The sequence below is a fragment of the Vipera berus genome (genome assembly GCF_964194415.1).
Source record: "Vipera berus genome assembly, chromosome: 1".
Taxonomy (NCBI): Eukaryota; Metazoa; Chordata; class Lepidosauria; order Squamata; family Viperidae; genus Vipera; species Vipera berus.
Window position 1 is genome coordinate 338,335,030 of NC_138202.1, and position 26,943 is coordinate 338,361,972.

At 40.2% G+C, this 26,943-nt stretch overlaps 1 protein-coding gene across 1 annotated transcript; it reads left to right on the forward strand.

Annotated features, from left to right (window-relative positions):
• Nucleotides 1–26,105, forward strand: SLC13A5 (solute carrier family 13 member 5; the record flags this gene model as incomplete). The annotated part of the gene is made up of 12 exons (XM_081327433.1): nucleotides 1–114; nucleotides 5,738–5,866; nucleotides 6,637–6,773; nucleotides 7,131–7,345; nucleotides 14,468–14,630; nucleotides 14,965–15,087; nucleotides 17,195–17,407; nucleotides 18,154–18,275; nucleotides 19,224–19,342; nucleotides 22,860–23,021; nucleotides 24,333–24,470; nucleotides 25,977–26,105. The coding sequence occupies 12 exons, from the start codon at nucleotides 1–3 to the stop codon at nucleotides 26,103–26,105; spliced, it is 1,764 nt and encodes a 587-aa protein (XP_081183559.1).
• Between the last annotated feature and the right edge of the window lie 838 nt (nucleotides 26,106–26,943).

Consider the following 26,943-nt stretch of genomic DNA (forward strand, 5'->3'; position numbering starts at 1 on the left):
ATGGCTCCTTCGCTGCCGCCGTTCTTGCGCTCCCTGCTGCGCTACAAGGCCTTCGTCACGCTCTTCGGCACGCCGCTCGTCCTGCTGCCGCTGCCGCTTCTGATCGCCACCCAGGTAGGTCCGCGGCACGGTCGGGTCGTTGCCGGAGGGAGGGAGGGAGGGAGGATCGGCGTTCGGCGGTGCCGCCGTCCCGAGCCGGAGACGCGAGAGCTCAGCGCCCTCTGCACCCCTTCAAAATGCCCAGGCTGTCAGGGATCTCTCGGGACGGTTCTTCGACCCTTCCGACGATCCAGGGTTAGTAGCGGGACCGGATGCCGCCCTCCCGCCCGCGAGAGAGGGGCTCTCCCTTGAAACCAAATGGCCGTTGGCTTCTTGAGCGCCACGATCTCTCGGAAGAAACGGAGAAGAAGCGAGCGAACCTCTTAACTGTTTTGCCGACGGTTTGCTGGAGAAACGGCGCAGACACCTTCTCCCCTCCTGGAGAAGAACGAAAGCTCGTGCAAAGTTGTTGAGGCAACCGGGATTGATGAACCATTCCGCCGGTGGCCTCTTAAAGTTGTGATAGCTACATAGAGCCGCCAGTGACAGCTACAGTCTACTTAAAATACCTAGTTCTGTGGCGAAAAGGGGGAGAGAGATTTTTCCACCTTGTAGACATAGTGTCGATGCATAGGGAAGACACATTTTTGTTAACAGTAGGAATCCTTAAGAGGCAAAGAGGCATAATAAAAAAAAAGCTGGAGGTAAGGTAAGCATTGCAGAATACATTAGGTCTGTTCAGACAGCAGTCATAGTAGCTAAGTACAGAACCTCTCTATACAAGAGCAGTCAGCTTCTGAGTACCTGAAGCTGGGCACTAAATCAGTGGGGAATATATCCTCTTCCTGCTCTGAGCGTGAAATGCTTGGATCATCTTGTTGACCACTGAACAGGTTTGATAACAAATCTTTTAGTCTGAGTGATCCAGCAGGAAGTCAGTGGATTTCGGTCTCTGTTGGCTCATATCTAATGATGGTAATAACACAAAGCTTTTCAGAGTATATCTCAGCCTCCTGTCATTCTGGTCCTGGTTTGGAATATTTAAAACGTCAGAAAAAGAGCAGAACTTCATTCAGAGATCCATTTTAGTTCTTCCTTATACCGTAGTCCTCCACTTACAACAGTTCGTTTAGTGACCATTTGAAGTTACAGTGGCACTGGAAAAAATTACTTATGACTCTCTTTCACACTTACGCCCGTTGCAGCATCACCAGGGTCATATGATCAAAATTCAGCTGCTTGGCAACTGACTCATATTTATGACGGTTGCAGTATCTTGCATTGATGTGTCCCCTTTTGCAACCTTCTGACAAGCAAAGTCAGTGGGGAAACCATCCGCTTAACGAGGTTACTAACTTGTCACCTGCAGTGATTCACTGAACAACTGTGGCAAGAAAGTTCGTAAAATGAGGCAAAACTTACTTAACTGTCTCACTTAGCAACAGAAATTTTGAGCTCAGTTGTAGTTGTAAGTTGAGGACCATCTGTATCTGCTTGACAACCATGGTCAGGTGTTTTTATTCCTGGGGATCTGGAGGAAGTTTAGCTTCCACCGGGCAAAGTTGCATCCTGTTCCAGCTCGGCAAAAGGTTCAAGGGGGATTGAAAATTTCCTCCACAAGGGATGGTTACCTCATTTAATGGGATAATAAGGCTTCTCAACTTTTAGCAGCTCCAAATGTGTGTGGACTTCAACTGGCTGGCTCGGGAATTCTGGGACTTGAAGTACATACAAGACTGAGAAGCAGTGGGACAGGGAAACAGGGATATCGCAAGGATGACCAGTTTGGAGAAATTGGATAGAAGCCTTTTTCTCTTTCTTTACAATATTAGAACTGAATAAGGAATCGATTGAAACACTAAATTCATAGATATTTGCCAAATTAAATCTTGTGGTTAGAGGCAGTCTACATCTAAATGCTTGCTGTGTGGCTGGGGGGGGGGACGCGGCTGGGGGTGGCAGGGAAATAGACAAACAAGCAACAGGAGAGTTTGTCTTATCTGTAGCAATCCCAGAACTACTGCAGGAGAAGCCCTCTGCATAAACACTGTGGTACCCTCTCCCCTAAGGCACACTTTAATGTCTTGGATGTTGAGATGTTTCGAAAAAGATTGTGATGCTGAGAATCAGGAAGGCATGTTTTTTTTTAAGTAACTCTGAGAAGTGGGAGAAGGTAGGTGGAGGTGATCAGCCAAATACTGAAATATTTACCAAAGTGAAAATTCTGGCCAAGCTCTCTGCACCATTGAAATGAAGAGTCAGTCTTATTAGGATTGATTAAGCCAGGGGTCTTCAAACTTGGCCCTTTTATGACTTGTGGACTTCAACTCCCAGAATTCCTCAGCCAGCATGTTTGAAGACCCCTGGATTAAGCAAAGATCAGACTTCCAAATTCACACTGGTCCCTTTGGGAACTGGGTGGGACTGTTATATTGGCCACCAGAGGAGGGAAAGACAGGTGGGCCACGACTTTACTGATCCCCCCCCCACCAGACTGCAGCTTGGCTGCTTTGGCACATGAGGAAGGTTAACACAAAATATCCCACCCATGAGTCCTTTGACCGTCTGAATCTCTTGGTGGTATTTTGCCTCTCACTCCACTGTGCAATACAGGTAGTCTTCAACTTAGCACCACAATTGACCCCAAAATTACTGTTGCTAGGTGGGACATTCGTTAAGTGGGTTTTGCCCCATTTTGCAACTTTTCTTGCCACAGTTGTTAAGGGAATCACTGCAGTTGCTAAGTTAGTAACCTCGTTGTTAAGTGAACCTGGCTTCCCCCATTGACTTTGCTTGTCAGAAGGTCGCAAAAGTTGATCCCAGGACCTTGGGACACAGCAATGGTCATAAGTATCTGAATTTTGATTACATGGTCATGGGGATGCTTCAAAGGTCTTAACTATGAAAAATGGTCATATATCACTTTTTTTTTTATAATTCCATTTATATCCCGCCCTTCTCCGAAGACTCAGGGCGGCTTACAAACTTAGCAGTAGCCTTCATTCTATGTATATGCCTGCTTATTAGGGCTTTCACACACACCCCAAGCGGCATTATTACAAAGTCAGCTTAATTGCCCCCAACAATCTGGGTCCTCATTTTACCTACCTCGGAAGGATGGAAGGCTGAGTCAACCTTGAGCCTGGTGGGATGCGAACCTGCACTAATTGCAGGCAGCTGGTGTTACTTAAGGAGGCATTAGCCCACTGCCGCTGTAACTTTGAACGGTTACTAAACAAACTGTTGTAAGTTGAGGATTCTGCATTCTCTATTGGGCTGTGCTTGTCTCCTTAATAACTACTTCCAGCTCTGCTACTCTACTCTACTCTACTCTACTGCTTTGTGTTGCTGCAGAAAGCTGGGGCTAATCACCAGTTCTGCTTTTTCTCACTCAAGTTACAACCATACATTTTTTTTACAAAACAAATATGTGTTTTTTCCTTAGGTTTTCTCAACATCGGCTTGTTAATTTCTAAGCCTCACTTGTCTCTTTGTCTAAATTAATTATTTGCTCTAAATAAGTAAGGAGACCATTTCTTCTAAGGGTGAGTAGGTGCAAGGGATTGAGATGCACAGAGATCTTCTTCTGCGTGTGCACATAGATCTTAGTGTACTCTTCTCCAGTACATGCAGAGGAAGCTGTTAACTGAATAATAATCTAAGTCAGCACTTCCCAAACTTTTTCCTTCATTACCCAAAACCACTTATCAGAAAGTCCTTTTTACCGCTTATCAGAAACTCTTATTTAAATGTCCTTATTATTATTATTATTATTATTATTATTATTATTATTATTATTATTATTTCAATTTCTATACCGCCCTTCTCCCGAAGGACTCAGGGCGGTTAACAGGGCATATATAAATAACAATACAAAAATTAAAAAGAGATTAAACAAATGCCCAATTAAAATACAATAACAATAAAAACAGTAAAAAACCCATTAAAAAACCCTAATATTCCCCATCAGGCCAGACCAGCTAGTTCAAATAAGTGGGTCTTCAGCCCGCGCCGGAAGGAGCGAAGGTCCGATGCCATCCGGAGCTCAACCGGCAGTTGGTGATTGGGTAATGGGTTCATGTGTCATTATTCAAAGAAAATACACTTTTACCCAACTTTGGGTAATTTACTTAGGTTCGAAAAGCACTGTTCTAGGTAGTGAAGTATAGATAAGATCTGCAAACATTTTACAAAGAAATCTTGAGAATCATTTGACATTTTTAGTTGACACTGTACAATGATTGAAATTTGCAGAACATATAGACCTTAAATCTGATTAACAATTGGATCGTTGGATCTACGTCTGTCCAAGAGAATCTCGAAATATACCGTAGGTAATCAGCCTGGTATCTTCCAGCTATTTGTGGAAGTCCACATCCCTTTGTCATTGACTGGGGAATTTTAATGTCAAGATACCTGAAGGGCATATGGTTGCTTATCTACAGTGCAAGCAAAATAGAATTGAATAGAAGTGTCATAATATCTATTTTTTTGCTTTAGTGGCAAAATTATGGAAGTCTGTTTTGCACATGCAGAAACACCCAACCTTCCAAGACAAACATTACATAGTAATTTCTAGACAAACATTAGGGGTGTTGGTCTGTAACAAATGTCTTCTGTTACCTTAAAGGCAAATTACATTCTTTATCTTTAAGTTACTTTAAAGGCTGTGTGGCTATTACACAATAAATCTTTCCTCCCGTTAGGCATGATAGGGTTAATATAAAATTCTAGTGCATTGGTGAAAATCACTTGTTTAGCCCAGAGAGAAACTTGCAAGTCTGGTAGGGCATGAATCCACTTGTTGCCCACAAGTAAGGCTTTATACCTAGTCATTTTGGACACAGGCAAATTAACAAGTATGAGCCATTTGCACCCAAGAGCTTTTAAGCACCATTTATACCCACTCAATTAGTCTTCCCACAAGAAAATTGACTTCACCAATTCCAGACTAGTTTACTCTCTCATCAGCAGTTTAATTTGGCATGTGTATGCAACATTACCTTAGTTGCTGGGTACTTAAATTGTGATTTAGCATCTTCATTCTGATTACAGGCAGGAACTTGTGAGGGTGTGTGAATCCCTTCTCTCCATGCCCCAGAAATGGCTGATGAAATTTCTAGAGGAATAATCAGTTCTGTTCCTGATAGATGAAGGATATCAGGGCTGCTAATGGCTCCTGAAAAGTAACAGATTGCTTTATTTGCTTCTAGTACAACATCACAACCGTGGCAACTTAAAAGATATATAGATTTGAACTCCCAGAATTCCATACCCAGAAGGAAGTCCACACAACTTTAAGTTGCCAACATTGAGAAACACTTCCAGTAGCTCTTAAGGGAACTAAATTATCTATCCTAGTCTAAGAAGTTAGAGCTACTAAAAGAGTATCCCAAAAGTCACCCCCCCACCCCCCCACACCAATTCTTTCTTTAGGGCAAGAATGTCCAATATCTTTTGGCTTGAAAGCAAACCAGGATTTGTGCATCATGTCATGAGCAGAAATAGGCAAAGGCTGAAAAATGACTTGTGGATCAGGAATGTTGTGCTGGTGAGTTTTATGCCATAGGCTGCACTTTTTGCATCTGGGAATACATCCTAGATGCTCTTATGCCATAGCTTGTGATCCAGAGTTTAAAATGCTATAGATATTTATGTCAGCCTTTGTGTGCCTGAATGTGTGTTTCCTTGTCCACAGGAGGCCAGATGTGGCTATGTGATCATTCTCATGGCTGTGTACTGGTGCACTGAGGTGATTCCTTTGGCTGTTACAGCTCTCTTGCCAGTCATTTTATTCCCATTGTTTGGCATCCTGGAATCAAAAAAGGTAGGAGCAAAAGCAGTGATGGTAAAACTCTTTTCATCATAGTTTTAGTTTGTACTTTCCTGATGACATCAAGAACTGAATTTAGACAAACAAAATCCCATAATCTTCATCCTGTGGAAGGAAGTTGAGAAATATTGGCTGTGTTCACACAAGACACTAAACCCTAAATGTGGATTAACAGAACACAACTGCTATGTTCAGTTAAAAAAGTGGACTGATTCAATCAATATGCTAGGATGAGGGCTGGGGTTCCAACAAAATGCTGAAAAAAGGATATTCAGCCTTATTTTAATTCAGTATACAGCTGCCCTGTACAACTAGAAGTGAATAGGAAAAAAAGAGCAGAGGTGATAAGAAGGGTGTCTGGACTAGTTTTGTAACATAGATTCTATAGTGTTGGCTCCCAATTGTCTATGGAGATTCTCAATCATCCAAGTCATGATTGTCCTAAAGATGTTTTTTCCCCAAAAGACAACTGGACTTTCTCGGTGTTTTCTTTGAAAATGTTTCACTTCTCATCCAAGCGGTTTCTCCACTTCTGAACTATTCTGAAGACCAAAAAAGATTCTTGGATGAGAAGCAAAATGTTCAAAAGTCCAGTTGCCTTTTGGAAAAAGACCTTTGGCTCCTACTTCTGTATTAAAGCTTTCTTCCTTCTAACTCTAGAGGCAAGGTGTACCCTTATTGCTAAAGGGACATGCATTCTGCATGGGTCCAAATGCTCATTGCCAGTGAGAATGCTACATTTGCCATCCTCTGTCCCTCTCCAGGTATGCATGCAGTACCTAAAGGACACAAATATGCTCTTTATTGGGGGCCTGATTGTGGCTGTGGCTGTAGATCACTGGAACCTGCACAAGCGGATTGCGCTCAGGGTGTTGCTAATTGTTGGAGTGAAGCCTGCACTGTAAGTAGTAACTCTTCTCTCCCTTTCCCCAAAGTTAGGCCAGGCTGGATTGAATGTGTGTGGGAGATTAAGGCTATTAGGCAAAAATGGCACATTCATGTCTGGAGATTTTCCTCTTCTCCCCTCTTGCATATGCAGATGCTGATTGTACTCAATCAGTGCAGGGGGGAAATCCGTAGGTTTTCAGTCTGATCCCAAGGAGTTAATCCTCATTCAACAGATCATTGAGCTAACGGAGGCTCCAGCTCCTGACAGCAAAAACCCAAATCACCACCAGGTGGTGCCATGGAGGTCTAAATGCAGATGTGGTGCTTCTAACTTATGAGATACTTTCCCCCTCACTGTGTATCTTTTCAGCCTGATGTTGGGATTTATGGGGGTTACGGCTTTCCTGTCCATGTGGATCAGCAACACAGCAACCACTGCCATGATGGTCCCCATCATCCAGGCTATTCTAGACCAGATGAACAATTCAGAGCATGACCTGGCAGTCATGGAATCAACTGCTGGACACATCAACAACGGTATTGAACTAGACGGGAAGGTGGCCACAGGAGTCTCCTCAGTGCAAGGTGAGTGGATTCCCTCCCCAACAGATAGAAGAAAACAACATTTTTGAAATTCATTTGGGATTTACATCCTGATTTAAGTTGCAAAAATGCTACATGAACTAAATAGGGGAAAGTGCAATGACACAGTTATGACATGGATGAGAGTAAATGAGAATCTTACATTCTCTTAAAACTAAACAGATTTATCAGTTGGTTGACATAAGCAGGGCCTAGAAGCTACTAAAGGCAAAAAAGTATTTTGTGGTGCGTACTCTTTGTACTTCCTGCTCTTTGGAGCCCCTTGTTATCTTTAGTTGGTTACATAAGTGCATTACAGTATATATGGAAATAAGCAGAAAATACAGAAAAACAATAAGAAAAGATAAACGAGTAGCATGAAACAAGAGAAGAAAAAAACAAGAACAAAGAAATCTTATAGGAAATAATTTTTAAATATAGCATTAAATCTTGGTCACATATAGTAATATTGATCTAGGTTTTATTGAAACATTCACAAATAGAAATGCAGATAATTAAATCAAATGATGCACAATTTTTCTATATATTTCCCATGTCCTACTCTTAATAAAACTATAATTCTTTATATATTGATAGATTACACTACTTCAACACATACTTGAAAATCATATCCATGTCTTTAAAACATATTATTGTTCCTACAACCATATTCAGACTTATGGATAAAAAGGTAGCCATTGGACAAGCTGATATCATATATGTTAGTCCCCTCCATTATGTTACATTTTTAACATACTAACAACCAACTCTTTTTAAACATTCTTTAATTTTTAATCATTCTCCAATAAACATGAAAATACCTTTTGTTGAATAAATCTCATAAGATCCTAAGAAACCTACTTAATATTCTTTCAGACTCTTAGCCATTGATTTTTCAATATGGTACATTCTAACTTTTATTTCAGAGTTCTTGCAAATAATTAATAGTGCCCTAAATATGTTCCTTAATTATCCATAAAAGAAAACCCCATAGGTTTGGAATAATCCAAAACACTTTTCATTACTGATAATTAAGAACTTTTGATGTCACTAATGCATTTGGACTAGACATTATAATTTTTTTAATCTTATATACAGTTTGAAATATTTACATTTACAAATAAAAATATTTTAATTTTTTTTAAAATAATTCATACAAGTAAAACTCATTTTTTTAGAAATATCTCTGGATATATTAGAACCAATAAGTAGTATATGAAATGGTTCAATTAACTGAGGAGTTTGAGAATTAAACTTTTTATTATATCAATACATTTTGGCAAAAACATTCATATTGATCAGTAGAAACAGTATATCAACATATGTTGTTGTTAGTTGCGAAGTCGTGTCCGACCCATCGCGACCCTATGGACAACGTTCCTCCAGGCTTTCCTGTCCTCTACCATCTTCTGGAGTCCATTTAAGCTCACGCCTACTGCTTCAGTAACTCCATCCAGCCACCTCATTCTCTGTTGTCCCCTTCTTCTATTGCCCTCGATCTTTCCCAGCATTAGGCTCTTCTCCAGTGAGTCCTTCCTTCTCATTAGGTGGCCAAAGTATTTGAGTTTTAGCTTCAGGATCTGGCCTTCTAAAGAGCAGTCAGGGTTGATCTCCTCTAGGACTGACCGGTTTGATCATCTTGCAGTCCAAGGGACTCGCAGGAGTCTTCTCCAGCACCAGAGTTCAAAGGCCTCAATTCTTTGGCGCTCAGCCTTTCTTATGGTCCAGCTTTCACTGCCATACATTGCAACTGGGAAGACCATAGCCTTGACTATACGCACTTTTGTTGACAGGGTGATGTCTCTGCTTTTTAGTGTGCTGTCTAGATTTGCCATGGCTTTCCTCCCGAGGAGCAAGCGTCTTTTAATTTCTTGGCTACAGTCCCCATCTGCAGTGATCTTGGAGCCCAGGAAAATAAAATCTGTCACTACCTCCATTTCTTCCCCATCTATTTGCCAGGAATTGAGAGGGCTGGATGCCATGATCTTGGTTTTCTTAATGTTTAGTTTCAACCCAACTTTTGCACTCTCCTTCTTCACTCGCAACAAGAGACTCTTCAGTTCCTCTTCACTTTCTGCCATTAGACATACTATATCAACATATAGTAACTATATATTTGGTTACTTTTATGCCCTTAATAAGACAGTCATAATAATCCCAATATTAAATTAAATATAAGAGAAAATAAAGAAAACCTTGATCAGCTTCATGAATCAGGTTGATAGTTGAGGTGATAATTCCATTTGTATCAGCCTGGCTGAGGAATTGCACAATTACACTTTCATCCAATTAATTTGACTAAAACTTGTTTCAATAAATTTCAGCTTCACTATATCCAAGACCCTTTTCCATTGCCGATGACATTCTACTGCCATTTCCAATTTTTGTGAAGGTGCATAATTAATAATCAGCTAATACTCAACTATTAGGGTTGTTGCCCTTTTATAAAACCGGATTGTAGAGGAATAGCTAAACAAAGGTAATCTCATTTGTAATCTATGTGTAAGAATCAAAGTTTTAGTATCAGCACATAACTAAGAATTAGATAATAATGTGCATAATCAGTGGATTCTTTACCAGCTTTAAAAAAATTTCATCATTAAAATATATTGAAAAAAGTTTCTTAAAAAAGACTGTTATAAACCACCAAAAATATACAGTGGGAACAAATTTCAGTACTACAATTCAATAAACTAAGCATGTTTTTTGTTATAGATTTAATAGTAGCTATTATTTCCTGAAGAAGTAAATGTGTAACTAAATAACTGCATGATTATATGTGATCTCTGGAAGAACAACATTATTCAAGAAGTAGTTAATTTCTGCCTTGGTTAATGTTTAATTGTAATGAGGTCAAATATAAATAATAATAATAATAAAAAACTTGCTGATTTGTTAGTGTCATTATGTCATTTGCTTTTCACATACTTAGCTGTGTAAATTATGTTATTGTAAAGTTGCTGTTTCAATCAACAAGCCAATAATTTTATCAGGGTATTCCCAATATCACCAGTGCAATTCAGTACAATTTTGGCTCCAGAAAGAGAATTGAATTTTAATTTGGCTAATGTAAAAACGTTTTGTACTTTTGCTGTAGGGTGTCTTGCAGTTATATATTCAAAGTTTCTTTAACCATTACCCAGATGTTCATTTTTTAAAAAAAAATTTCCAGGAGTCATGTATAATAATAGCAGCAGAAGATATAAATATGATCTTGAGTCTGGTGTAATGATTAAACGGTGGAATTGGTACAGAGTGGATCCAAAGTCCCCCCAGCCAAAGAATACTCTTGTTATGAAGGATTTAAAAATTGTCCCATACAAGTAGTCCTCAACCTATGACAATTGGGGCCATAATTTCTGCTCCCAAGCAAGGTAGTTGTTAAGCAAATTGTATCTGATTTTACAACCCTTTTTGCCATGGTTATTGGGCAAATCACTGCAGTTGTCAAATGAATCATGCAATTGTAAAGCGAGTCCAGCTTCCCCCATTGACTTAGTTTGTTGGAAGTCAGCTGGGAAAGTTGCAAATGCCATCACATGACTCCAGGACGCTGCAACCATCATCAATACATGCCAGTTGCCAAGCAGCCAAATTTGGATCACATGACTGGGAATGCTGCAACGGTTGTAAATGCGAGGACTGATCATAACTTTTTTCAGTGCTGTTGTAACTTTGAACAGCCACTATGTAAGTCAAGGACTACCTATATCTAAAAAATTAACCTTAAGTTTTGAAAACTACTAGCCTTTTCAATGTACAATAATGAAATTTAATTGTAGTAGTATTGCAGTCTAAGAAAAGATTGAAAAATTAATGAAAATATCCATCCATAACCATCAGATTCATAGCTAAATAAAGAAGATTTCTAAAACAGTTATATAAAACCTCTGGATGATATTTAGTAGGGCCGTAGACATTAATGAATGCAGTACAATTATTAGGCCATCTCATTAATGATTGGAAGTATTATAACTCTGATCCCCATATCACCTGTTTAGACTTCTGCAACATGTTTACATAGGGGTGAAAACAACTCAGAAGTTGCAGCTGATTCAAAACGCAGCATCTAAATGACTAATGGGAGGAGTGGTGTTGCACCCATATTGCATGCACTACAGTAGGTTCCCAAGCCAAATTCAAATTGCTAGGTTTAATTTACAAAGCCCCACAAGACTCAACATCCTTGCATTTTCAAGATTGTCTTTCTCAAAGAATTAACACGTACTTTACCATAATCCCAGCAACGATAGCAGAGGGCCCCATTCCACCTGAACTGAATGGAAAGGTTGCTCAGAAATGTATTCATACCTCCTCCCCATACACACACAGGTGCTAGTTCATTTCAGCTCATCCAGGGGTAGGCAACCTTGGCTCTTTTATGACTTGAATTCTGGGAGCTGAAGTCCACAAGTCATAAAAGAGCCAAGGTTGCCTACCCCTGTATCTAACCCAATAAATTCACTGCAGTCTGCTGATCAAATAATTGCATCATCCCAGACAGGTTTGACATTACCCACAGTAGAGAAATGGATGCTGAAGATAATGGAACTTGTGGAGAACGTTAAATTAACTTCTTTGATCAGACAAAAGACTGATTTTTTAGACTTTTTACACGAAACAGGACTTTTTACATGAAATATAAAAAATGTAGTTTTGATGAACAGAATAAAAAACCTGGGTAACAGGGAAAAAAAGTGAGCCTTTTAAAATTATAATCATGAAGTAAGAGATAATTTTGTAATTGTACTTGTATTTGCCACAATAGAGAGCAGAAGCTTCTTTTTATTTCTTCTTTCTGCATTGTTGCTTTTTTTCTTTCTTTTTTTCCTTCCTTCCTTTGATTCTTTATTCAGTATTAGTTTGTGTTCATTCTTATGTTCTTTGTAAAACTTTTATTTTTTTAAAAAAAATTGCATCATCCCAGAATGCAAGGTTAAATAGACTATCCTGGAAAAAGAAAAAAAAATGGTTTAATTACTTTGGGTCTTGCTGCTAAAAAAACTCAATTAAACAACTTGTTCTTGTGAATTATCTGGAAGCAGATAGGAAAAAGCATGATTTTATTAGCATTTCATGTCAAAGATCCTTCTTACTGAGATAAGTGCAGGATATAGACCCTTATTATGGATCTGAAAAATCTAATCATAGCAAATGCTGTGAGTCTAATCTTGAATATCTTTATTTCATTTCAACTTTGTTTCCACATTTATGACCTGTTGTTTCCCAGGATTTTTGAATACATTGTTCATGTGATTCAATAACTAAGACTTTAAACTCTGCCATGTTCCTATGTGAGTCTTTACCTCATATCCAACTTACTGTTTCAATTCATCCACTGAAATCCTAACTTGCATAAATTCAGTTATTCTAAAAGACTTTAACTCATCAACTCTGAACATAAGGTGCAATCCCAGGTTAGTTACATTAGGTAAAGGTAAAGGTTCCCCCGCACATGTGTGCTAGTCGTTTCCGGCTCTAGGGGCCGGTGCTCATCTCCGTTTCAAAGCCGAAGAGCCAGCACTTGTCCGAGGACGTCTCTGTGGTCATGTGGCCGGCATGACTAGACGCCAAAGGCGCACGGAACGCTGTTACCTTCCCACCGTAGTGGTCCCTATTTTTCTACTTGCATTTTTACGTGCTTTCGAACTGCTAAGTTGGCAGAAGCTGGGACGAGTAACAGGCACTCTCTCTGTTACGCGGCACTCAGGATTTGACCCGCCAAACTGCCGACCTTCAGATCGACAAGCTCAGCGTCCTAACCCACTGAGCCACTACGTCCCTAGTTACATTACCCCTTGCTAATTTCTCTCGTAAAATGAATTGTTTTTTAACAGCTTCATGTCAGCCCTTTGAGGTGGAAGAAATCCTGGAATTTGCTTTATTAATATAGGCTCTATTAACAGAATTTTGAAAGCCCAACAGAGTGTCTCCTTTCTATCCTTGAATACATGGCTGGCTGGGGTATTTGGGAGAAAGTCCACATAGCTGAAAGTTGCCAAAGTTGAGAAACATTGCTCTTAAGATCAAAAAGAATGAAGACAGGGCAATCTTTCTTTTTCATACTTTCCTGTTGCCCCAGGCTATGCCTATGTTTTACTAATACCATAGTTGCTGTAAGCTCATCTCTGTATTCCTCTACCGCTCAATTCTGTGAAGGTTTTCTTTTCGTTTCGAAGTTGAGGGTGTGCATGGTTGGATCAATTTCTCTATCTTTTTGCCTTTGGACCCATAATTTATCATTATAGAGCAATCATATAAATGGAGATAAACAAAAGGTATTTTCTGCTTACTAGTGCAGCAATAAAACAGTCAAAGATAAGGAGACTAGTCACTGGAGTGGCCCCAAGCTGTGGTCCACCATTTCCGCCAGGAGAGGGAATAGCTCTTGGGCCTCTAACAAATTGATCTCAGATATTATAGACCCTCCAAGCTTCTTTGGTTAGAGTGATGCACCGTGTTAAGCCATGGTTCTGAAACCCATGCTTGCCTAAATAGGCCCCAACTGAATTCACACATTGTATCACAAGATTTGGCGATACAGTACAGAAATTCAATAAACGAATAAACCAAAGTCTGTAAACTACAGCAGCTGGGTTTATACGCCTCTAATATGCCACAGTATGGCTTACTGTAAATCGCGTCCCTATGGATTAATATATGTTGGACCTTTTGTGACAAAACCCATGAATCCAATTAAAATCTGAAACATTATATTTTAAATCTTTCTGTTCAGCCAGCCAGTTCCCAACCTGTAAAGAACAATTGCCTGGGAACAGTTCTCACTGATGAAATCTAAAGCAAAATGTTTGGTGGCAGAAGATATAATCATGTCTATTAGTGTAGATGGCTTGGTACCCACCCACCTGTAAACTGCACAGACTAGAAACTGTCAGTCATGAATGATGAAAGCTCCATGTTCAGAGAGAATACATTTCCAGATAGCAGATGTTTAGGATAGATAATGAAGAAACTATCTCTCTGGCTTTTGAAATTAAAGAGCAGGTATTGGGGCATAATTGAAAACTGTTCTTCTGCTGTTAACTTTCTGCCCTGCTGTTTCTTCTCAAGAAACAAGGGTGATATGCAGTAAGCTAAGCAGTGCTTATTTTTCTCCATCTGTAGGCAATGGATACCTTCCTGATGATTCTCGAGAGCAAGACAGGATAGCAAAGAAGCAAACAAACAAGGGAATGACCCTGTGTGTGTGTTACGCAGCAAGCATTGGCGGGACAGCCACCCTTACTGGGACAGGCCCTAACTTGGTCCTGAAAGGCCAGATGAATCAGTAAGTGCACTTATGACATATGATTTTTAAAACCTAAGTGGGAAATGGTTTTCCGTGTCTTGAGGACTCATTCCTTCCTCCTGGGATCGCAACTGAGGTTTTGTTTCATGTACCGGTAATTGTCAACTGTCATTGAGAAATGCATTTTCCCAAGGTCATATGAAAGCATCACCCCAAATCTTCCCTTTTGTGAAAGAGTACCCGATCCTTTTCATTGCTAGCACCCCAGATTATGTGGGCTTCCCAGAGTTGACTGTCACCCAACCCAATCTGCATGCCATAGGCCACTAAATCAGGGCACAATCACATCTTTTTTTTTCCCTTTTGCGAACAGATTGTTTCCAAGAAATAATGATGTCCTGAATTTTGCTTCCTGGTTTGGATTTGCTTTTCCCAATATGTTGTTAATGCTGATACTGGCCTGGTTTTGGCTTCAGTTTTCCTTTATGGGATTCAAGTAAGTGTTTGGGTGAATGAAAGAGTAATATGGTGACAAATGTTTATGGAGATTCTCAATTGTTCAGCTCATGGTTATCTCAAAGGTGCTTTTTCTAATAGGCAACTGGACTATCTTGGTTTTTTTTCTTTGGAAACGTTTTGCTTGGATGAAAAGCGAAAAGTTTTCAAAGAAAAAAAATGAAGAAAGTCCAGTTGTCTTTTGGAAAAAGTATCTTTGGGATAATGTATTCATAAATTAAGCAATTCAGCTTTAGGGAAAATTTTAGGGCCAGATTGATCTGTTCATGGGTTATTTTTCCCATTTGTCCTTTCCTCTGAACAAGGGACAATATGTGTGTGAGTGTGGAGTTCAGCTACATTTGCACAATGTACATAAATGACTTAAAGATGCAGCAATCACATTTGCATAACATACTATTGTTGGTTAAAAAGTTATTAGTGGCTTAGGGTGTGGTGCAAATCTACAAATCAGTTAATTATGTAATTAGATTAAGCAGGTTATATGAATGTAGCCAAGATCCGTGAACTGAATGGAATCCCTGTTGGCTTATGCCAAGCCATCTCCTTTGTTTCTAGGCTGGGTTTTGTCCTCTATTGAGGCCTCCCAAACTGCAGTGATGATTCCCAGGCCATCTTATTTCCTTTTCCATACATTCACTTTTCATCTCCACTCTTTCCTTTCTGTATCCTGACTGCCCCCTTCTTTTTGTGGCCTGTGCTTTTCTGGCTGTGTCTCCTGTTCCTCTTGTTCACCTCTTTCCCTGTTCTGAATGAATTGCCCAGTATGATCACACGAACTAACACACCTACCTCTGCTGGCTTGTCATTTCTTGTCCACATTTGTCCTTTCTTATCACCCCTGCTCAGTTCCTTTGCTTTGTTTATGTCAGGGGTCTTCAAACTTGGCAACTTTAAGACTTGTGGACTTCAACTCCCAGAATTCCTCAGCCAGCAAGCCTAGCTGAGGAATTCTGGGAGTTGAAGTCCACAAGTCATAAAAGGGCCAAGTTTGAAGACCCCTGGTTTATGTTATTCCATTTCTACCCACTGCAAATAGAACTCTCAGAGGTGCACCATGAGGAGATAAAAAATGGCCATATTAAATAGATAAACCAATATAAAAACCCATATTAAAAACCCATATTAAATAGATAAACCAATATAAAAACCCATTAATCAATCATTTCTGTTCTTTTAATCACCACTCGGTGTCCAGAACAGTTTCATTTTTAATAGCTTCTGGAAGGCTAGGAATGAGGGGGTAAGTCTGAGGTCTAGAGGGAGACAATCTGACAGCATAGGAACAGCCTCTAAAAAGAAGAAAAAGTTGTGTGCATCTCAGCCTCTTTTACATTGCAGTACAGGTAGTCCTCAACTTACGGTCGTAACTGAGCCCCAAATTTCTGTTGCTAAGTGAGACATTTGCTAAGTGAATTTTGCCCCATTTTATGACCTTTCTTGCCACTGTTGCTAAGTGAATGATTGTATTGGTTAAGTTAATAACACGGTTTCCCTGTTGAACAGCTGAATCTGGTTTCCCCACTGGCTTTGCTTGTCAGAAGGTTGCAAAAGGTGACCCCAGGACACTGCAGCCATGATAAATGTGAGTCAATTGCTAAGCATTCGAATTTTGATCACACGATCATGGGGATGCTGCAATAGTCATGTGTGAAAAATGGCCATAAGTCACTTTTTTCAGTGCCATTGTAACTTTGAACGGTCACTAGATGAACTGTTGTAAGTCAAGGACTACCTGTAATGAAGAACCAGAAGCAGCTTCTCCTCAGATGTAGGAATCAGTGGGTCAGTTTTGTTTGAAGGAGTTGGTCGTATAGTTACTTTGGAGCCAGAGGCAGCTTTCTGGATTGCATCTGGAAATCAATAGGGAACCAGTGTAAAGCCTGCAGCACCAGTATAATAGGCTTATGGCAACTCTTGGGCCATTGCTTCCTGGGCAGCTGAAGGTTCTGAGTGATCTTTAAAGGTAGCCCATGTAAAGTACATAGATTAGTGCCAGAGAAGGCTGACAACTGATCATCTCTCCTCTATGCCACTTGGCAAGAAAAGCCTGGCCAACTAGCTTGACCATTCACTTCTGCCTTCAGCTTTCAGAAAACCTGGGGTTGTGGAAGCCAAAAGACCGAGAAAGAGAAGGTTGCTCTTAACGTGCTGAAGGAGGAGTATCGAAAGTTGGGGCCCATCTCCTTTGCTGAAATCAGCGTCCTCATGGTTTTCACACTGCTGATTGTCCTCTGGTTCACCCGAGATCCAGGCTTCATCCCAGGCTGGGCAACTTTTCTCTTCAATAAAGACAAAGAGTGAGTGGATATTACAACTGCCTTGCAAAGACAGAGTCTACCCTGAGAGAGCTTTGGATGTCTTCCCAGATGGCACAGAGCTTATGATTGACAGTGAATCAGCAGAGCACTGCTGCTTTTGCATATGTTGTAGACATAAATGTAAATTAGCAGCATGCAGTCCAGATGGAGGGAAAGCAGTGAACAGTAAACAGGTTTGCTGCAACTGAGGATTTATAGTACAATGATTAGCATGTGGCATTCTGTCACCCTGTACTGAGTTCAAATCTCTGCTTAGTTGTCAATAAACAGCTTGGGAAAACCCTGCCTCTCTCTGCAGGATGTTTATGAGATAATCCAATGGACATCATCCTAATCTATTTGGAGAGAGGTCAGGGGATCACATTAGACTCATGACAAATATTGACTCAAGTCAGTCATACAATTGATCTGGAAGCTGTTTATATTTCAAAGAAGTTGAAACACAAATATTAGGTTAATTAAGGCAAAGCTGAGGGAGATCTTATTGATTTGCTAAATCACTACCAAGCAGAGCATTATACATATACTCCACAAGAGAGTGAGGACTGAGCGATGGCGATCTTGATTCCCCTCATACAGAGTAGCTTGTGCACACTTCAAGATATTTAGCAGCTGGGCTTAGGAAGGCCGAACCTTTCCCACTTGTTGTTTGGTTGCTTCAGGGGCTGAAAAATGAGATGGGCCTCAATTCTCAGCTCTCTGTCTTTTTCTAACATTCATTCCAGATATGTAACCGATGCCACCGTGGCCATTTTTGTGGCCCTACTGCTCTTCATTCTTCCTTCCACGAGGCCCAGATGTGGTTTCAGCAACCAGAACAGCTGTGATTTGGAAGAAGCTGAGGAAGGTAAAGGATGAAAACCATCGCTTTTTCCCCCTTTACCCTGGAAACTTTCAGGCGGCTTATCTTCTCCCTTTGAACTTACAGAAGAGTAGTCTCTTCTCAAGAAACAGGGCAGGAAGGAGTTTGCTCTTCAAGGGATGGAATCAGAAGGCTTTTGAGACCTAGGCTGCTGTGTGGTGCTCCATGTTGCCACACTGAATGGAATGATCCTGTTCCCAGGCGGGGACTCAACAAGGTTGAAGATACTTCAAAAATTTCTTCAGAACAAACATGGCAGGCTGAGGGGGAAAAACCACTGTTTTAATGCATAGAAAGGAGCTGTTGTCCTTGCTTGTGTGCAAAGCATTCCTTCCGAAGCATTTTTGAAATCTACATATTCCCTACTGTCACCAGTATAATATGACTAGAAAAAAAACCCCAACCAGAATGAGTTTAGGGAGGATTATTTTTAGTTCAAAAGGCTGAGAGATAAATATAAAATATAAGGGACGTGGTGGCTCAGTGGGTTAGGATGCTGAGCTTGTCGATCAGAAGGTCGGCAGTTTGGTGGGTCAAATCCCGAGTGCCGCGTAGCAGAGTGAGCGCCTATTACTCGTCCCAGCTTCTGCCAACCTAGCAGTTTGAAAGCACATATAAATGCAAGTAGAAAAATAGGGACCACTACGGTGGGAAGGTAACAGCGTTCCGAAAATAGCTATTCCTTTTGTGACTAGGCATCTACAAGGGAATGCTTTGATTGTATTAGAGGTGTCCCAGAAACGTAACCAATGGATACCATTCTCCAGACTAGTCCAACAGCAGAGTGTAGACAAAACATGCTTTCCTCACAGTGGCATTAAGCCTTTGATCTACTTTCTTGGAAAGAGAGAAGTTGGTATTGGCGATGAAGTATTTCCTCCTCTGAGCCGAGATCCCCTCCCACACATCTAGCTTATCCTGCTCTTTCCACAGATATGAAGGAACCATTTTTCCCAGCTCCATTGCTGGATTGGAAAACTGTTCAGAAGAAGATGCCTTGGAATATTGTACTGCTGCTTGGAGGTGGCTTTGCTTTGGCCAGTGGAAGTGATGTAAGTTTTTAGCACTTGTTCCCTCTAATTCCTCATTTGCAAGAGGAATCCTGTTTGGTAACATTCATCATACAGTTAGGAAGCCCAGTTCAGTTTACTTGCAAGGGTTGCACCTTACCCACATGGATCAGTGTAAAAAGGCAGAAACGCTGGCTATATTATTACATGTTGCTTGCTTAATTGTTTTTTTCTGTGGTTTAACATTTTTTTCAAACCTGGTCGAATCTATGATGGAAATCTTGTGCTTTACTTACCAGGTTGAGTGTTTCTTTTTGTGAACTCAGCCTTCTGAGCTCTTTTCCTATCCTACTGTGCTGTGCTCATATAACACCGTGATTAAATTGACATGCTTTCTATATTTGCACAGAGTCCCACTTTCTGTATTTCTACAATAATTGAGCCATAAAGTAACCAAACAGGTAGGTTTTGTAAATTGAGGTAAACCAAACAAAGTTAAAACTAACCATGCTTAGTATATTGTGTGAGTGCAGCTGCCAAACTTTAATTGAATTGGTTAAAGTGTGTTTAATTAGAAACTTGGCAGCTGGACTCATGTAACAATAAGCATGATTAGTTTGAACTTGAACTTGGTTTTTTGGAGGTGTAGTTTATGCAAGGGATGGACCCAACCACTATGGTTTATAAATCATGCTTTATGTCTTAGCGTGATATATAAACTCAGCCACTGTAGCCTGTTCAGACTATGGTTAAACTAAAACACTGGTTCTGTCTATACACAATCCTGGTTATTTTTCAACTGATCTCTAAATTAGACTCACCAAGTTATTCTGTTTGCATAAAACATGCCCAGGATCCAAATGCAGCCCTATTGATAGCAACTGCTGCCAGGAACAGATTTTTTTCTTAACAACAACAACAAAATGTTCCCATGGACTGCACAATGCAGGGAGTTAGATTATCAGGATTCTCCTCTGGTCTAATGTAGAGTTTTCAGTGAACAGCTACTAATATGTCTCAAATGATTGCTCAATATCTATGGCTTGAACTCTTCAAGTGTTCTGGGAGTCTCTTAGGACCTGGTTCTGTTCCCAGGCTTTTGATTAGGTTGTCTGCAGAGCCCCTGTTGAATTTTGGAGGATGCTACTAATGTAGTTCTTAAAATATTATAAATCAACCATATGGCCTCAAAATTCAAGACATAAACCAACAAACAAAGTATAATTTCTCTTCCTCTTCATGAAGCCTCAATTCATGTTTGTAGGTAATATTGGGGCATCCCGGGCTTTAAATACAGTTCAGGAAAGTGAAACCCCAGCATCTTTCTCTTATGACATATGTTTTTAAGCCCTTGGGTAAACTTATCCTACATTTTCTGGAGAACCGTTGATTAGAAAACAAGTGATGTTTTGTGTAGCTGGGGCCAGCATACTGCCCTGATCAATTGGCACATTCTGCTTCACTTTTCCAGAAAACATGGTTGCTGTTGCAACTGTGGCTGCTAACAGCAAACTACTCAGGACCGTGCATATGAGGTTCTGTGGGGTTCAGCAGGAGAGCTCCCCACCCTGCTGCCTGGCACCAAACTAGAGTGCTTCTGGCTGAATGGCAGGCAGCTGCCGTTTGCATTCAGATGGCATCAGGGCTAGGAGAACCTGACCTAAATTTAGCTTTTGGGAAGCAGCATCTAATAGTTAGGCTGCAAGCTTGTTGGTTATTCAGCATGGTTCATCTGGCAACATTTTAAATTGTAGGTTTAATACAAAAATACCAGCCATTCAAATTGAGCAGTCAATGACTGAATGGAACAGGCTGCCCTTGTTCTCCCGAAAGAGCTTTGGCAGGAGAGAGAAACACAGGAGCCAGACAAAGAGGTTCCTGTGCCTCCCAGCCAGGCACATCTCTTCTTTTGGTGTTGGTGCCTTGCAGAGTATATGGTTACCCAAAAGATCTTGGTGCTCATATTCTGATCCATTTTGGGTTATAGTTGAGCTCTGGCTGACTAGAAGCATACATCTGAGCTCTTTCTTCTATAGCTGGGAGATAAGTATTGCCGGTTACTCTCATAGCTTTAAGGTGAATAGGCAAGTTCCCCTGTGCACACCACGTGGATGTGAAAAGTTTTTATGTAGCTCCTGTGGGACTGAACATTGCTTCCTTTGTATATGTGAAGAATACATAAAGTTGGGATTGTTGGTGAGACATGGGAAAGGGTTCATGAGATTCTTTACTGAGCTATGTTTGCCTAACACAGCACTTGCGTTAGCCATCAAGTAAGCAGCAAGGATGGGAAAAATGATGAAGGGAATAATAATGCATACAACAGAATATCTGTAGATCTGAGTCGAACTGTGGACTCTTTGCTGCTCTCTGAGCTTGGTTGTTTGTTTACAGATATTTCATTACCCAGCTAGATAACATCATGCACTGTTGATGTTATCCAAATGGATAATGAAACATCTGCAAGCAAACAACCAAGCTCAGAGAGCCCCAAGGACTCCATAATGTTATATCCTTGAGTATATGGCTTAGAAATTATCCCGCTATTTTTTCTAAAAAGCAGCTTTGTTAATGGAGGGATGGCTAAATTCTGCAAATTATTTGTAAGGACAGTTTTGCTGGTTTAGAACTGAATTGTGTTAATTCAGTAATCGGGGATAATATATGTGTGAATGCAGCCACAGAGTTGGAACCAGTCACTTTCTCTCAACCCTCGGAAGGAAACAATGGGAAAACGCTTCTGAAACACCTTGCTAGAAAAACTGAAGGGACTTGTCCAGGAAGTCTTCAAGATCAGACACAATTAAATAAAAGGGGGGAAAAAACTCTCCAGCAAAGAGATCCCCCAGTACTGCCCAGAGTAGATTGGTTTTAGGAGATTTCCTTTGAGGATTATAAAAAAATGTGCTTTCCTGCAATTCCTACTACCTGGTTCTAGTCCTTCCCTCTGGGGTAGTAGAAGACAGGCATTCTTCTTCTCCTGCTCCAGTGTGATTGATGTGAAAATCATCTGTTTTCTAGGCTAAAATATCATATCCAGACACGATTTCCACTATCCTGCTCTGAATATTGTATTATGACCTTTCTGATAGTCAGTGGTTGCTGGCATACCTACTTTACAGAGATATACTTTTTCTGAATTTGGAGGTTCCATTTTAACCTGAGGGTGAATGGTTGTTGATAAAAATCTCTCCACCATTAAGTAGAAGTTGACTTTTAGCTAGCTGTGAGGACTTATGTTTCAGCTTTGCAGGGCACAATCTTTTTTCATAATGAAAGAGGAATATGCTTGGATTTGCACTAGTTTACATTAAAATGAGTTGGGTAGTTTGTGGTTCAGCATATTGTAGCAACTCAGCCACTATGATAATATGTTGTGTATGTTAGGCCATCACAGTAAGCCAAACATGACTTATTTATTTGGGCATATCATATTCCTAAATACAGCTATTCCATATTAAAAACTGAGATCATGTGTATTACATTAATTTAACCTTTGTAATGTTTCTATTTTACGGGATCTTCTTTCTAACTTAGTTTTTCTCCCTTTATCTACCAGGCATCAGGGCTGTCCAAATGGGTGGGGAATCAGATGACACCACTGCATACCATTCCTCCCTGGGCCATTGCAGTTATTCTCTCTATTGTCATTGCCATTTTCACCGAGTGTACCAGTAATGTGGCCACAGCCACCCTCTTCCTGCCCATCTTTGCATCATTGGTAAAACTCTTCTCATGGCCTACATTTATTTTGAAGATTTTGTTTTGTAATGCATAATACAGCTGTTCCACCCTGATGCATGAATAATCCACAGTTTCTGGATTAGCTGCTTGGGGGTCATCCTGTGCTTTTTATAAGGATCAGATTCAGTTTGGGGATCCAACAGGTGATTCTTCTTCGATTAGTTGAAAGCAACAGGACCAAATGGATGATTTTTTGCTTTTATAACTTCATCAATGTGCATAATTATTTCAGTTATGTATTTATAGCTATGTTCATGCAATACATATATAATCAGATTTGTTACCTAGATAAGACAACAGTTGCATTCCTACAGTAAGGCGGCCTTGGTTAATTTTTTTTTGTGATGTTACATCTTGTGTGAAATTTAGTTAGTTTATGGCTCAGTGTTTATGCAAATTCAGACAATGGGTTAATTCAGAAACCAGGTGAAGCATGTTATGTGAACAAAGCAATGGAACAGGATGTTAGAATAGGGGATTGAGCCAGCATGACCATAAGAACAATAGCATTGTAGAGAAATTTGGAAGAACAAGGGAGTAAGGCAGATTTCAATGGAAGGGAAAATAAAACAGGACAGAAATATTGAGGGAGCTTTTGAATTGATGACTAAATATTTATGCTTATATTGATGACTAAATATTTATGCTCCATATTTTGTATATGGAGACAATTTTTCTCAGAGCAGTTGCCCTAAGCATGCTTCATTTTTTCCAGTACAATCTGATTACACTATCAACTGCAGCAACGATTATTGTATGGGAAGAGTATATGTGGGGGAGTATATTTTTGATGTAGAAATTGCTGGTATCAGGATTTCTTCCTAACTTGGAGAGAGCTCCATTGTTTTGAGTTGTGGGGAGAGCTATACTTGAATCACAACCTGTTGGAGAGTTGTTTAATATCATATGAATTCTGCCCAACAGCTTCTTATGCCAAGGCTATACTCTTATGGGACAACCTGTGCTTCTGACATTATTATGTTCTTTTTCTGGTGTGGCAGTCAAGAGACTAATATACATTAATGTGGTCCTTTAAGACACCATTGATGTCATCAACCTTGACTCTTGTTTATAGCCTCTGCAAGGTATACACAATGTTTGGCCAGCTCCATCAACTGTTTCCCTTATGTTATGTTTCTGCTCTGGAAGTGGCTTTAGAATGGATAGTGGTGGCCTCTAAAACATTTCTTTGCTGCTTCAGACCTGCATGTATTTCCATGTGTCAGTTCAATACTATAAATGTTTCTCTCTCTTCTTTCCCATTCCTTCTCTGTTTCTGTCTGTCTAGTCACAGTCTATTAAAGTCAACCCTTTATACATCATGATTCCAGGCACTCTCAGTGCTTCATTCGCCTTCATGCTCCCTGTGGCAACCCCTCCAAATGCCATTGTATTCTCATATGGCCATCTCCACGTATCTGACATGGTAAGCTGGCAGTTTTGATTTCAAACGAAGCTTCCATATCCAAGTTTTTAAAAAGGAAGGCAGGGTTTTGTTTTTAAAGAATAGGTATTTCCAACATCCTGGGGGCCATCCCGAATATAAAAGCTGTAATTATTTATTTGATTGAAGGGGATTTAAGTTATAAAGTTTAAGCTGTAATTCTGTGTAAGCTTCCTTTGAGTTATTAATTCTATAGTAACTTCAAGGATATATCCAACTGACAGAAATATAGAAATGAAGTCCTTTTTTCAGACTTTTCAGTCTAATTTTCATTCCTGGGATTTTTGCTGATCTTCCATGGAAATAGCAACCAGATCTGACTTTTGTTTGATTTTCACTATCCGCCATGGTAAGATAGGTGTTGTGCTGCCATTGCATTTGGGTTTAAATTGGCTCAAATAAAACAAATTTTTCATCCTGAACTTGCTTTCTTTTGGGAGTATATCTTTAGGCACACCACTCAAAGTGCTTATGTGTCTGTCAGAAAAATCTGTACACACTTGTTGTATGCAGAGGCTCACACAACAGGCAGTTTCTATATAGCTGGGAAAATTTTTCTTCTACTGGAATGTAGACTTAAATAAAAATTCTGTTCTGGAAAAAATGGATTTACCCTCATTTTGAAATATAAAGCTAGAGTTTCAATTTGGTGTCCAAGTGTAAGTTTTGAAGCATTCCTACTACTAATTTAGAACTATGCTGAAATACCACCAGGGCTTTTTTTTTCATAGAACGCTCAGAACGGAGTTCCGGCACCTTTTTTGGATGGAACCTTGTAGGGTAGGCAAGGCGGGTTGTATGATGTGTGTGAGTTCCGGCACCTTTTTCTTTTACAAAAAAAGCACTGAATACCACACTTTACTTTTTGTAAAGTAGGATATAAATAAATTACTGTTAGCACCAGGAGGCTCAGTGACTGTTCAATGCTATTGTGCATTTTAACCCTCCAGTTTCCATAAAACTAGTGTTGTAACTCCCACTTTGAAGGCAGAAAACTAATTAGGAAGAAGCAGTAACATACTAGACCCAAAGCTCCCATCCTGTCCCATAGCAACTTGTCCAGGCTATTCCTGCAAATCAGCAGCATTGGATTTTTTTCCCCTTTGGAATATAATAGGCTTATATTTCTGTTGATTTGAACAATCTTGCATAATAATGAGTCTCAGTGAAATCTTGAGCCTACTTTGTATGTGAGAAGTTCAGAAGGTCCGGTGTTACAATTCCCCCAGTGACGAAGTTAAATTCTAAATGAGGGGGAGGCTGTTGGTGTTCATTTTGTTCTTTGGAATTTCCCAGAATATGCCAAAGGGGGAGCAAAGGGTACTTGTACATTGTATTCCTGGAACAGGGAGAATGGTGCGATTCCCTTCCAGTTATAAAAACATCACAATCTGACACTGCCTAATGACTCCTCCTCTTGCCTACTCTACGAATGAGCCACAGAACCTTTGGACTGCTCATTGTTTTCTTTGTTTCTTTCCCCTCCAGGTTAAAACTGGAATTGTGATGAACATCATTGGAGTCATTTGCATAACTCTATCCATCAACAGCTGGGGGCGTGCTATGTTCCAGTTAGACACTTTTCCATCATGGGCAAACAGCACCCTAGGGAAGTGAAAGCAAAGCCAAAAGCATTCTGCACTTGTATGGACGTCCTGTTCCTCTCTTGCCCCAATTTTTCCCCCTCAAACCTTAGTTAACCCACTGAGGTCCAATTTTTTGTCCTGAGTTGGGGCTGACCACCTGGAAAGCATTCCAGCCACACCTAAATGTTTGTGCTGCTTCCAGAAGAATCTCTGAGCAAACATCTCAGTGGCATCTCCTTCAGCCAGTGCTTGCCCGGCTGTGTTTCCAGGCACACCAGGAACAGAATATGGGTTCTTTGGAGACAAAGCATGGGGGCAAAAACTGCTATGTCTAAATATAGGAAGAAAGTGGCTTCAGAACAGACTAAACTTACAAGAGGTAAAACTGGGAGTATGGACTATATGGGCTAACAACAGCCTGCTGTGTTCCGATTTTGGTAGTTCCCAGCCAGGCAGAAACGCAATTGTGTCTTCCCATTCCATTTGCAGGCCCAGAGCTAGGCAGCCAGCAGAAGGGGATATGGATGGGCAGGGGTGGGCTTGAAAGTATGGAGTAAAAGCAAAACAGCCAGAGTTAAATGCAGGTAACTTAATATGTTTAATGTTATTTAAATTGCCTTAAAATCAATGCAGTACAATTTGTATTTTGTGCATCTGATAAACATACATTTAAAAATATCTCAGTACCTTTGAACTCAGTGGCTGGAAAGTAGCAGATCAGTGAGCTATTGGATAAAAACTTGCCTTGAGAAAAGAGGAAGAGAGGATCTTTAAAATGTTACATAAATATTCATGTAAGCCATCTAGAGTATCCTCATATACATAATCTTTCCTCCCATTCCCTAAGCTAAAGTTCTCCTTGCTTGGTC